The sequence below is a fragment of the Panthera uncia genome, assembly GCF_023721935.1.
Source record: "Panthera uncia isolate 11264 chromosome A1 unlocalized genomic scaffold, Puncia_PCG_1.0 HiC_scaffold_17, whole genome shotgun sequence".
Taxonomy (NCBI): Eukaryota; Metazoa; Chordata; class Mammalia; order Carnivora; family Felidae; genus Panthera; species Panthera uncia.
The window spans coordinates 151,619,368-151,630,487 of record NW_026057577.1 but is presented as its reverse complement, the minus strand read 5'-3'; the positions used below and the strand labels follow the sequence as shown (position 1 = coordinate 151,630,487).

At 64.6% G+C, this 11,120-nt stretch overlaps 1 protein-coding gene across 1 annotated transcript in view; it reads right to left on the bottom strand.

Annotated features, from left to right (window-relative positions):
• SLC6A3 (solute carrier family 6 member 3) overlaps nucleotides 1–11,120 on the bottom strand; it is a gene marked incomplete at its 5' end in the record, with an annotated part of 29,957 nt that overhangs the window by 7,921 nt on the left and 10,916 nt on the right. Inside the window, 5 exons of the mRNA XM_049648308.1 lie at nucleotides 2,128–2,227; nucleotides 2,972–3,100; nucleotides 4,270–4,382; nucleotides 7,042–7,166; nucleotides 8,366–8,469. Coding sequence (XP_049504265.1) covers nucleotides 2,128–2,227; nucleotides 2,972–3,100; nucleotides 4,270–4,382; nucleotides 7,042–7,166; nucleotides 8,366–8,469 — 571 coding nt within the window. The remainder of the gene's footprint in view (nucleotides 1–2,127; nucleotides 2,228–2,971; nucleotides 3,101–4,269; nucleotides 4,383–7,041; nucleotides 7,167–8,365; nucleotides 8,470–11,120) is intronic.

Here is an 11,120-nt window from a genome sequence, read left to right as displayed (position 1 = left end):
ATGCCTGTGCTGGGGTGCTCCCCTCCCCACCCCCCTCCCCGGACCTGTGCTGGGGTGCTCCCCACCCCACCCCCTGGGCCTGTGCTGGGGTGCTTCCCACCCCCCTGGGCCTGTGCCGGGGTGCTCCCCTCCCCACCCCACCCCACCCCCTCGACACCGCCCACTGGTCTTGCTGGCCAAGGTCCCCATGCACGTTCACTGTTGTGACACGGGTGACGTTGGCTCCTCTACCATCATGATCACCGAGGGACACGTGTGAGGCCCCAACGCTGTCCCTGCCTTTCTGCCTCAACTGCTCCTTTTTCCCTTTAAAAAACTGTGGTAAGATACATGACGTAAAATTGACTGTTTTAATCATTTTTAAGCGTTGAGTTCAGAGGCATTAACTCAACACTGCTGTGCAGCCGTCACCACTGTCGTATCCAGAACCTCACCCCCTCCCCCACACACACACTGAAGCTCTGACCCCATGAAGTGCTGACTCCCCTCCCCCGCCCGTTCTGACCTGGCTTGTCTCGCTCAGCATGGCGCCCCCCAGCGGGCGTCACGATGTCCTTCCTTTCGAGGCTGGATGGTGTGCCAGCCTACGTCCACAATCACTATCTTTTAAGGAAAGCTGTTGCTGGAAGCCTAACGAACTGGCACTTTCTCTAGACCTCAACAGTGACCTCTCCCTCCCTGAGTCTGGCCTCTGCTCCTACGACCACAGCTGCTCTGAGTCTCGTGGGGTGTCACGAGAAGACACCTCCATTCGGAATTCCCTCCGCACACGCCAACCCCATCATCAGAACCCCAGACGCGGGGACGGACCAGGGGAACGGGGACGGGCAGAGCCAAGGCTGGCCCCGCGGCCCCTCCTGGCACCTGGTCGTCGGCTCGGGATGCTTGGTGCAGAGAGCCCCGCACACCGACGCAGCCACACAAGCAACACAGGCTGTGCGCTTAGATCGGGGGACGTGAGTTGCCGTTTGGAGAAACCACGCGGACTCCGTCTCCTGAGGCCTGGGGAGCTGGCGGTCCCCGGCGCCCCTCGCACCTCCACCAGCACTGAGCTCGTGACCGGAGGTGGGTTTCAGGCGCTTTCTCTTCCACTGCGAGGCTCAATTGGGGGGTGGGGGAGAGAGCGCCGCTTAAAGTGATAAAGCATTGACTCCAGGTGCTGATGAAAGCACAGAGTTCGAGGTTTCCCTTTTCTGTAGAAAAGAGAATAGGAAAAACGTTCTTGGAATAGGAGCTACTTGTCAGGAAGGCTCTCAAAGCCCACGTGTCTCCTCAGGCCAAAGCGTCCGTGGCTCTGAGGCAGAGATGTGCCCCTCGAGGGGCCCTGGGGCTCCTGCACAAGCCGCCCTGCTGTGGCACCACAGACCTTTAACTCAGTCGCACAGGGTCACGGACAGGTGCGCCTGCTGCACGGAACTTTCTCTGCTAACTCCCTCAGAAGCCCGGCCAGGTGGGTGGGGCCAGCGCCACGGCCCCACCGTCCGGGACAGGGAAGGGTAGGGCCTTCTCCAGCTCGGGTGCCCGTGGCTGTCACGACTACACCTGGGCGCCCTGGGACACAGCTCGGCAGCCCGGGAGGGGTCTGGGGGCAGCCTGCCCCGCAGCGGCTCCCAACCACAAGGGGCTCGTAGTTGGGACTCAGGAGGCAGCGGCTGACTCGGGGAGGTCTGCCACCCAGGTCGGCGGGGACGCCGGGTACGAGAGCGGCGGTGGCACTTTGGAAGCCTCCGATCACCTCCCACCTCGGTGAACTGCGTCGCTGGTCAGGCTCCCCAGGAAGGAATGGGCCTGTTTCTCTGTGGGTCGCCTCACCTCCACCGGCCGTTAGCGTCCCCAAGTCACCACAAGCCCTCCTCTGCCAGCGGCCAGCTAGGACGTCTGCACGGCACGATCAGGCGGCCACACTGAAAGCTTCTGACCACGGCAAGCACGTGCGCGCCATCCAGGCGAACCGTCCTCATCGACCCCGCCCGGCGGACGGTTCCCCAGCCTCCCGTCCTCGGTGACGCTATGGGAACCACGACGCTCAGCTTCCGGGAGTCCACACGCACCCCTTTCCGAGGCGGCTTTGTGGGAAAGGAGGCAGCACAGGGACAGAGCCAGCCCCGGCGGAGGCTCCGTCCTTACCGTAGAACCAGGCCACCCCGATGGCCTCGATGAGCACTCCAAAGAGGATGGACGTGCCGGCCGCGAAGTGGTCCAGCAGCGTGAACACGTAGATGCCGCCCTGCAAGAGGGGGAGAGCCCGCTCAGCTCGCGGTGTCTGGCGAGGCACGCCCCGCCCCGCCCACGGAACCCTCGCTCACAGAAACGCTTTTTCCGAAACGTACACCTGGCCTGTGGATTCGGCCTATAGACGTTCTTACTCCCCACACAGGCCGGCTGCAGGCACTGAAAACCAGTCCACACGCAGCTTCTCGGGGATGTGCCTTCCGTGCAGAGACCGGAAGGACCGCCCCGCCCCTCCCCCTCCCTTCCCCTCCTCTAACCCCTCCCCTCCCCTCCCCTCCCCTCCTGGGGCTCTGGGTGCAGAGATGAAAAGCAACCAAATGCCAAACACAGTAGGGCCTCCGTGGGAAGGGAGCCCCCGTCCTCACGGACAGGCCTCTCCCAAGCCCCCAACCCCACAGATCCAACAGGCAGGTACTCAGCCACAGGCATTTTCCCGGCGGGTGGCGGCGGGGGGGGGGGGGGGGGGGCGTCCGGGAGCTGCAGTAACCTGAGGCTGTTTCACATGCCCCAGGGTTACCCCACGTGTGACCGCGGCTACTCACATGTGACCGCGGCTACCCCACGTGTGACCACAACTACCCCGAGTATGACCACACTACCCGCGTCATTACAAGTCACGGCTTGTCTGGGGGGAGGCTCTCGGACACGCAGTTCTGTCTGGCCTGGTGGCACCAGCCCCCTGTCCGGCCCCAAGGGCTAATAATGAGAATGGTCAGGCCAAGTGCCAGCCGGTACTTACGTTGGTGACGCAGAAGAGGGAGAGGAAGAAGGTCGCCAGGACGATGGAGAGGGTGAAGAGCTCCCGGTGCCGGTGCAGCAGCTGGAACTCGTCGGTGAGCCCGGTGATCACCGACTCCATGCCGCCCATCTGCAGCAACAGCAGGGGTGCGGCACTGCGGGCGGGCCTCGGTCTATGCAAAGCCCACCGAACCCACACCCGGGGTGTGCACACAAGCGGGGGCCGCACGGCATCCGGGGTGCGAGTGCCCTCGGCCACTGGAACGCGGACCCGGGGGCGGACGCCGTCCCCCGCGGTGACCCCCGAGTGGCCAACGTGGGCCACGCACTCACAGCACACCACCCGTGGCACCGCCACGAAACCTCAGCCCCGCCCGCCTACTCTAAACAGACGTCTCCCCACAGCACGGCCTGTTTGGTTCCTGGAGAGACCTGGCGTGGCCACGGGCCCCGTGCTCACTGGGACAACCTCCCCGACTCCGTGTGCCATCGCGAAGGGGCGTCCTCCAAGCGTCCTCCTACTTGGTGGCCCTCTTTGCCCTACTCTGTCGAAACCACTTCCTCCGGGAGGTGCTGTTCATGGGATTCATCCCCACCAGCTGTGGGGCCCGGGGCCGTGGTCACCCAGCGGGCATTGACCAGATGGCTGGGACACGGGGCCCAGGACGAGGGTCCGTGACCCACACACAGGGAGGGATTCGTGGTTCTCTGCACCTTCCAGGAAGCCATGGGGACCCCGAGGTCTCAGCTGTTGGTCCCGAGCAGGCACTGGGGACAGAGGAGCCCGAGGGAGTCCTGTAGGCCCACGTGCTGCCTCCCTAGCGCACACGCACACGCACTCACCCACGCCCACACGCGCGCACACGCACGGGGCCACGGGCAAGATACTCGGTGGGCCGGGGCCGGGCTGTGGCGCCATTGCTGCCCTGCCCTGCAGGTGCGTCCACCCCCCCGGGGGGCTCAGGGGTCCCGGAAAGCGGTGAGTAGGAGGGGCCGGCCCCGGCTCTGGGTGGTCCTCACCCCATTCCCTGTGCTGCCCCTGCCGCTGGCCCCGCACGGGTGCACTTAGGGTCTGTGGGACTCAGGCACAGGGCGGGGCTGGTGGCCCCGAGCGGAAGAAGGGGGAGTTGGCCCAGCCCCCCCGCCTCCGGAAGGGTCTCCAGCGGTCGTGGGGTCCCTCCCTCCCGCCAGGCAGGGGCTGGGGGTGAGCACAGAGACTCTGTGGGGGGGCCTCGAGGGCACCCGGCTGTGACGGGCAGGGCCCCTCTGGTGCACGAGGTGGGGGGGGGGGTCACTCACGGCGCTGTCGATCCCCAGGGTGAGCAGCATGATGAAGAAAACCACGGCCCAGGCCGAAGACAGCGGGAGCGTGGCCAGCGCCTCGGGGTAGATGATGAAGATCAGCCCGGGCCCTGAAAGCAGACCCTTCACTCGCTACTGGCTCGCAGCCTCCTGCCTCCCCGGCCCGGGGAGGGGGCAGGGTCCTTCCCGTCGCCTTCTTCCCCGTTCTCCCGGAAGAGCCCTCTCTCCTGAGGACTCGGTGGGCGCCTGGCCCAGGACTCCGGCAAATGGAAACCCGAAATCAGCCCGGGGGCCCGCGCCACGTTCCTCCAGTCCCTCGGTGGGCCAGGTGCGGGGGCTGCAGAGGAAATGGGGGCAGAACCGACACGGGACAGGGCGGGAGGGGCTCCGGCAACCTGCCCGGTGGCCCTGACAACCACAGGGACACCTCCGGGTCGGCTTTCCCTTGCACGTTGGAGACACACGCACCCACACACACACTCGTGCCCCAACGCAAATGCACGTTTTCATACACGTGTGCTCACACGGGTGTGCCCACGCAAAATGCTCACACACTCATGCCCGTGCCCACACACATGTGCCCACACACGTAAAAGCTTGCACACGCTCATGCATGTGCGTACACACACGCACGCTCACACACGAACACGCTCACGCTATGGCACCCGTAACATCACGTCAACGGTTTTCTGTGTCAACGAATCGCCCTGTGTCTGATCTTTGAAAACCACATAATGAATATAGAAAATACCAGCTCAGCGAATGCTTTGAAGGGGCAGGTTTCTGCTCACATGTGAGCCCTGGGGATCATCCCCTTCTGGGACATCCCCGGCAGGGGGCTTTGGGTGCAGGACACACACACTCCCGCCCTCTTACCCGGTGGGTGCGGCCTGGGTGGGTGTGGAGGCCGTGGGCTCCGAGCCGGCAGGGAGGCAGGGATGGGAGCCGTGCGGCACTCAACCAGACTCAGTGCGGTGTGGTCTCAAATGATCCCAAAGTAAAAATATTCCCACGAGAAACTGGTAATTCACTATTTTCACGGGCACTAGCACACCTGCTGCACCTGTGCGTGTAAGGACATAACTTACAGCTTCCCGAATCTTCCTTCAGTCTCCAGCAGGGCCGTGGCGGGCCCCAGCTGACGGGATTGGGGCACTGAGGGATCTTGGTGGAAAATGGAAGAGCGGCCACAGCCAGGGTGTCCCAGGGTCCGCGTGGGACCCCGTGCTCAGACCTGGGCTTCCCTGCATTTCCTGTTCCCATGGAAGGGGCACAGTCCCCAGCATGGGGGTGAGGGGCGGCTCATTAGAGATGCTCTGAAGTCCAAATGCCTTAAGCCTTGGACCCAGAAAGATGGCGGTCAGCCCGACTGAACGTGGTGTCGGTATCTCTGCCTTTCAGTTCTGAACCTCAGTTAACATTTCACCCTGTTTTCTCGAGAATTAGAGCTAAATGACATTTACTTTGCTGGCCATGGAAACGCATAGAAGACATTCACTCTGCGCTCAGGGGTTAATGGGGGTTCTGTAAGCGATTACTATTTCCCATAAAAAAGGGCAAAAGCAGGAGAAATGCATAAATGCAGCAGTGAGTAAATTTCACCGCTCTGTATTTATTTGCAGTATGTTCCCTTTCTCCTGCCTTTATTGGATTTTTTTCCTGGAGGAAAGAGTGTGGACTTAGGAAGCACACGCCCAGCCCCTGACCTCCCTGCCAGTCCCGGAAGGCCGGACCTCCGCCTCTTACTTTCACGGAGGCAGTCTGAGGCCTCAGCGCCGCAAGGACCAGACGGGGTGATGGCTGCCAGCGGCGGGCACAGGCGGGGCGGCCCTCTGCTCCCCTCCTCCCCTCCCTGAGCAGCTGCCCTGCCCCTGACTCGAGTGAAAAGACCCAGGAGGAAATGAGTCAGTGAGACTCAGGGCTTTCCCGAGCCTGAGGAGCAGCCCCCAGGAGGAGAGGTGCCTTCCCAGAGGGAGCGAGGGGTCAGGACAGAGGCGCAGGGGTAGAGTCCTCCTCGCTGACCCGCCAGGCAGTCCTGGGCAGGCGAGGGGTTGTCGTGATCTCAGGAGCCCCTGGAGTCCCGCACCGACCCAATCAATGCCGGGACTTTGCACCCGTGTGCCAGGACCGGGCAGCCCCCACAAATGCCCAGGGGGCCCCGTCCGCACCCCACACCTGAGCCCGGCCTGCGGGCACGCGTCCTGCTCCCCGTGTCACCCCCCTGTGGCCACTTCTGCACTCACACACCTGCTGTCTGCGGGTCGGCTGGGGGCGTGGGCTGGGAACATGCGTCTCCATTGCCCTGTGTGTCTGAGACTTCAGGATCTCTCCGGCCATTATGCGCATCCCTTCCAGATCTGTCCCAAGCCACCCGGCTTCTCTCCAGCCCTGCCGTCTGTGTGGCTTGGAGGAGCTCAGGGACCCCACCCCGAGCTGCAGGGCCCCCCGCCGAAGTGCAAACGAGGTCCAGGGGGGAGCTGTGTGCCAGGTCCCACCCCAGGGACTGGGCGGTACAGCCTGGTGCTGCAGCTCTGAGGCCTCTGGCGGGAGCTCGTGGGCAGCGGGGAGGGAGCGGGGCGGCGGGAGCGTCGCTTCACCGAGTACAGTGGGTTCTCCGCTCTGGAACACGTGACACTCCCGTGAGCTGCACTTGAGGCCCCGGCTCTCCCTCCCACTGCGCGAGGTAAACGCTGGGAGGACCGGGTGGGGTGGCCAGGGCCGTGGAGCAGGCAGAGCTGGGGGCGCCCGGGCCTGCCCAGGGGGACTCACCGTCCTTGGCCACGTCTCCGATGGGCACGCTGTGCTTCTGGGCCATGTACCCCAGGAAGGAGAAGACCACGAAGCCGGAGGAGAAGCTCGTCAGGGAATTGACCGAAGTGGTGATGACCGCGTCTCTGGGGGACGAGACAGCCCCGCCACGTGCTGCCGCAGCGACAATCTCCTGCCATTGTTCTTAACGTACCGCGTCTGGGGCAGGTGGCTTTGGAGGGGCGCTTTCCCTGAGGGACCCTGCCAGCCTCTCCACGGGCTGTACCGCAGACGGCCTGGTGCTCGCGGTGGCGGGACCCTTGGCCGAGCAGCTCTAGGCTCCGGGTGTGTCCAGGCTGCAGCCCCGGCCGGGCCCCGGGGTGACCAACCGTCCGTGTCCCGGCACCGAAGGTGAGACGGTGCCCGCCTTCAATGCTGGGACTCCGGGGGTGCAGAACGGACAGCCCAGGGTGTCCCCAGCCATGTCTGGCAGGGCTCCTAGATGCCTCGGGGGGATCTTGGTAAAATGCAGGTTCTGAGGGGGAGGGTCTGGTGGGGCCCAGATGCTGTACTTCTGTTGGTTCCCAGTGTGGGGGTGCCCGTACCGCCGGCCCGGGGGCCCCGCTCTGAAGGCTGGGGACTGAGAGGGCTGGAGGACAGCAGGGCAGGGGCAGCCCATCGGGCGCCAGAGTGGAGGAGGGGCGGCTGCATGGTGCCCGGACCCGGGTGAGGACCAGGTGGGCTTGGGCAGAGGCTGTCCTCCCTCGTGTGTGGCCACTTGGCCGTGCACACTGTATTTTCACTGCAGTCTTTGTCCCCACGACGCGAAGAAAACAAACACGACCCCATAAGGATCAAAGAAAGCAGGTCCCAGATGAACCTGCTTTGGTTTCTGCAACCATTTGGGGTCCAGCATGTGGCTGCAGCTCACCGGGCCTTCCCCGGGTGCCCTGCACCGGGTCTGGGGCCTCCGCTCCCTCGGTGCGGGACCGGTGGGAAGACACGTGGGCGCTTCGTCGTGGGGGGGGGGGGGTCTCGGGGGGGGCCTGAGCCTGGGCACTGGGGGGGAGGGGCAGCGGGGGGGGGGGGGGGGGGATCCTGGGGGGGGGGTGGGAGGGGCTTCCTCCCGGGGGCGTGAAGAGCCACTTCGTGTGTTCTCTGTACCTCCTTTACAGGGAAAATCGACATTTTGCCTGTAACTTCTGCCTTTTAGTTCCCACTTAAAAAGCCATTCTGGCTCAGAGGCTCTGCAAACAGCAAACTCCCTCCCTTCGTGTGGGGACACGTTCTCTCCAAAGCTGGGAGCTGGAAGGCTCTGGGGCAGGGCCAGGCGCTCGGGTCTCACCTGTAGCAGTTGTTGGTGAACTTATTGTAGCTGGAGAAGGCGATCAGCACCCCGAAGCCGACGCCCAGCGAGAAGCACACCTGGGTGGCGGCATCTATCCAGACCTGCGCAGGGCACAGGGGAGAGAGGGCGCACTCAGGAGGGCAGAGGGGAGAGAGGGACAGGGGTGCAGGGGGCGCGCTCAGGAGGGCAGAGGGGAGGGAGGGGCAGGGGTGCAGGGGCCGCGCTCAGAGGGCAGAGGGGAGGGAGGGGCAGGGGTGCAGGGGGCGCGCTCAGGAGGGCAGTGGGGAGGGAGGGGCAGGGGTGCAGAGGGCACGCTCAGGAGGGCAGAGGGGACAGAGAGGGGCCAGAGGGGCCGGGGAGGAGAGAGGGGACAGGAGGGGCTCAGGAGAGGTGGCTGTCACAGGCAACCATGCGAAAGACCGCCACCGGGGGCCGTGGAACAGGGCTGAACTTAAACACGACATTGTTACCAACAGCAAATCACAGCGACCACATGATCGGCGGCAAATGCCGTCTCCGGGAATAACCCTGCCGTGTCGCTGGCCCGAGAGCCCAGCACGCAAAGGGGCCGTGTCTTAGGGCCTTGTTTGCAGCTTCCCCCGGAATGTCAGGAGGTCATCCACGCGGCCAGACCCGTCACTCATTTATTAATGCTACGGACGTTGGTGCCTCGATTGGACCTGTGCCCGCTGACACGGCTTTATGTCTCTCCCGTGGCACACGGTATATACACTTAGCGACCCACGTGGATGGGCCCGGGAGGCCTGACTGCAACTCAGACACTGGTGTGTGCTTGCTCGGCCCAGCACGGATGACACCGGGGCTGCACGCACGTGTACAAGGCGTGTGGCCGATGACTGGACCGATACGGTATCTCAAGTCCAACAGGAGCGTCTGCGTCCAGGTGACACGGGAGCTTCTCGGGGAGGTGGGCACCGCCTCGCTCCCGCACGGCCTTGGCTGGGGGTGGAAAGCAGCTGGCCCCCTCCCTGGGGGAACCACCCCTCAGAGTCGAGGCCACAGCTGCCGTCTGAAGGGGCTGGCTCGTTCCGGGGCCCGTGTCTGCAAGACCCTGTGGCCCGTGGGGGCCCGTGTGGGCGGGACCCTCAGGCAGTGCCTCCAGGGCTGCCGGGGGCCGGCCGTCCACCCACGCTCAGGACCAGCAGGGCTCCTGTCATCTGGGCGGCACGCTCAGGGTGTTGGGATCACTCTGACGATCGGTGTGCTACAGGCAGCTGGCTGGGCCTCAGCACGAGGCCGAGGGTGGCTGAGTGGGCAGTGGGCCAAGGGACGCCTGCTCGGCCATCTCCCGTGCCCCCCCCGTGTGCCGGTCACCGGTCAGCTGGCCTGGCCAGGCGGCTGCAGGCAGGAGCTGAGGTCACCGGGGGCTCCTGCCTCCTGCTTAGCCCTGGCCGGGTCAGCGTGCACCCGGCCTCTGCACGTGCGGCTCGCCAACCAGGATGTGCCTCCCGGACTTCGGTCCAGGCCTCTGCTCCTTGCCACCCGTGGGACCCAGCTCCGGACCCAGCCCGAGACCCATCCCGGGACCCACCCTGGGACCCACCTGGCAGCCACTCTGGGCTGACCTGGAACCGCCCTTCCTTCCTTCACTTCCTGACCTCTGCTCCCCCGCTGGAAGGGGAGCTCTCCCAGGACGGGTCTCCTCCGCCCCCGCCTGGACCTGGCCCACCCCGTGGAGCGGCCCCAAGGTCGGCCGACGGAGGAGCGAGGGTCTGGATGCACCCGAGGATGCTGACCCCTGAGGAGGAGCCCCCTGTCCGCACGGGGGTCCGGAGACGGAACCTCAGGATGCAGGGCCGCCTCTGTGTCAGGACAGGGCAGGGACACGGGAAGGGACGGGGCAGACGCTCTCTCTGCCCTGTCTGCTTGCCAGGAGCCTGTGCGTAAGCCCCGCCCCAGACGTTCCCGAGAGTAGTGAGGGTGCCGGCTGGGCTTCCAGCAGGTCCCCTCGGACCGAGCCCCGGGGGATGGGTCGGGGCCGAGCCTGGGAGGGGGCCTGCCAGGGAGCCAGTGACCTGATCTGGGCCAGCCTGGGCAACCACGTCCCCGGGTGCACCTGTGGGGCACGGCTCCGCTGCCACGCCCCAGGGAAGCACGCCCGGGTCACTGGACGTCTGTGTGTGGCCACCAAGAGTCGAGGGTTGGAAATACCGGCAGCACCTGGGCCTGAGGAGCCCTGGGAGGACACCCCCGCACCATCGGCAAGCCAGTGAGGCCCCGTCTCTGCCGCACCCACTGGAGGCCTGGAGGAGCTGCTGCAAAGGGAAGCCGGGACCCCACAGCAGGACAGGAGTGGCTCTGCCCTCTGGACCCGGGATCGCAGGGACCTGTCTCTTCGGGACCTCGGGCTCACCAGAGTCCAGGGGCCGTGGGCCTGCTCTGTCCTGGTGTACGTCCCTTCCTGGCCCTGAGCTGACAGAGTGGTTGGAGAGGACGGGTCACACTGACTGGTCCAAGACAGTCCTCATCTATCCATCACCCGTCCTCTGTGTCCGTCAATTGGTCACCGAACTGTCTACCCATCCACTCGTCATCCTAGCAACTACCCACCATCTATCACTTGTTTTACCATCATCTATCTATCCAAACATCTATCATCCATCTATTATCTATCTCTCCATCACTCCATCATCTATCTATCCATCCATCAATCCATCTATTCATCCAACCATCATCTGTCTACCTACCTATCATCCATCTATCCGATCCATCCATCCATCCATCCATCATC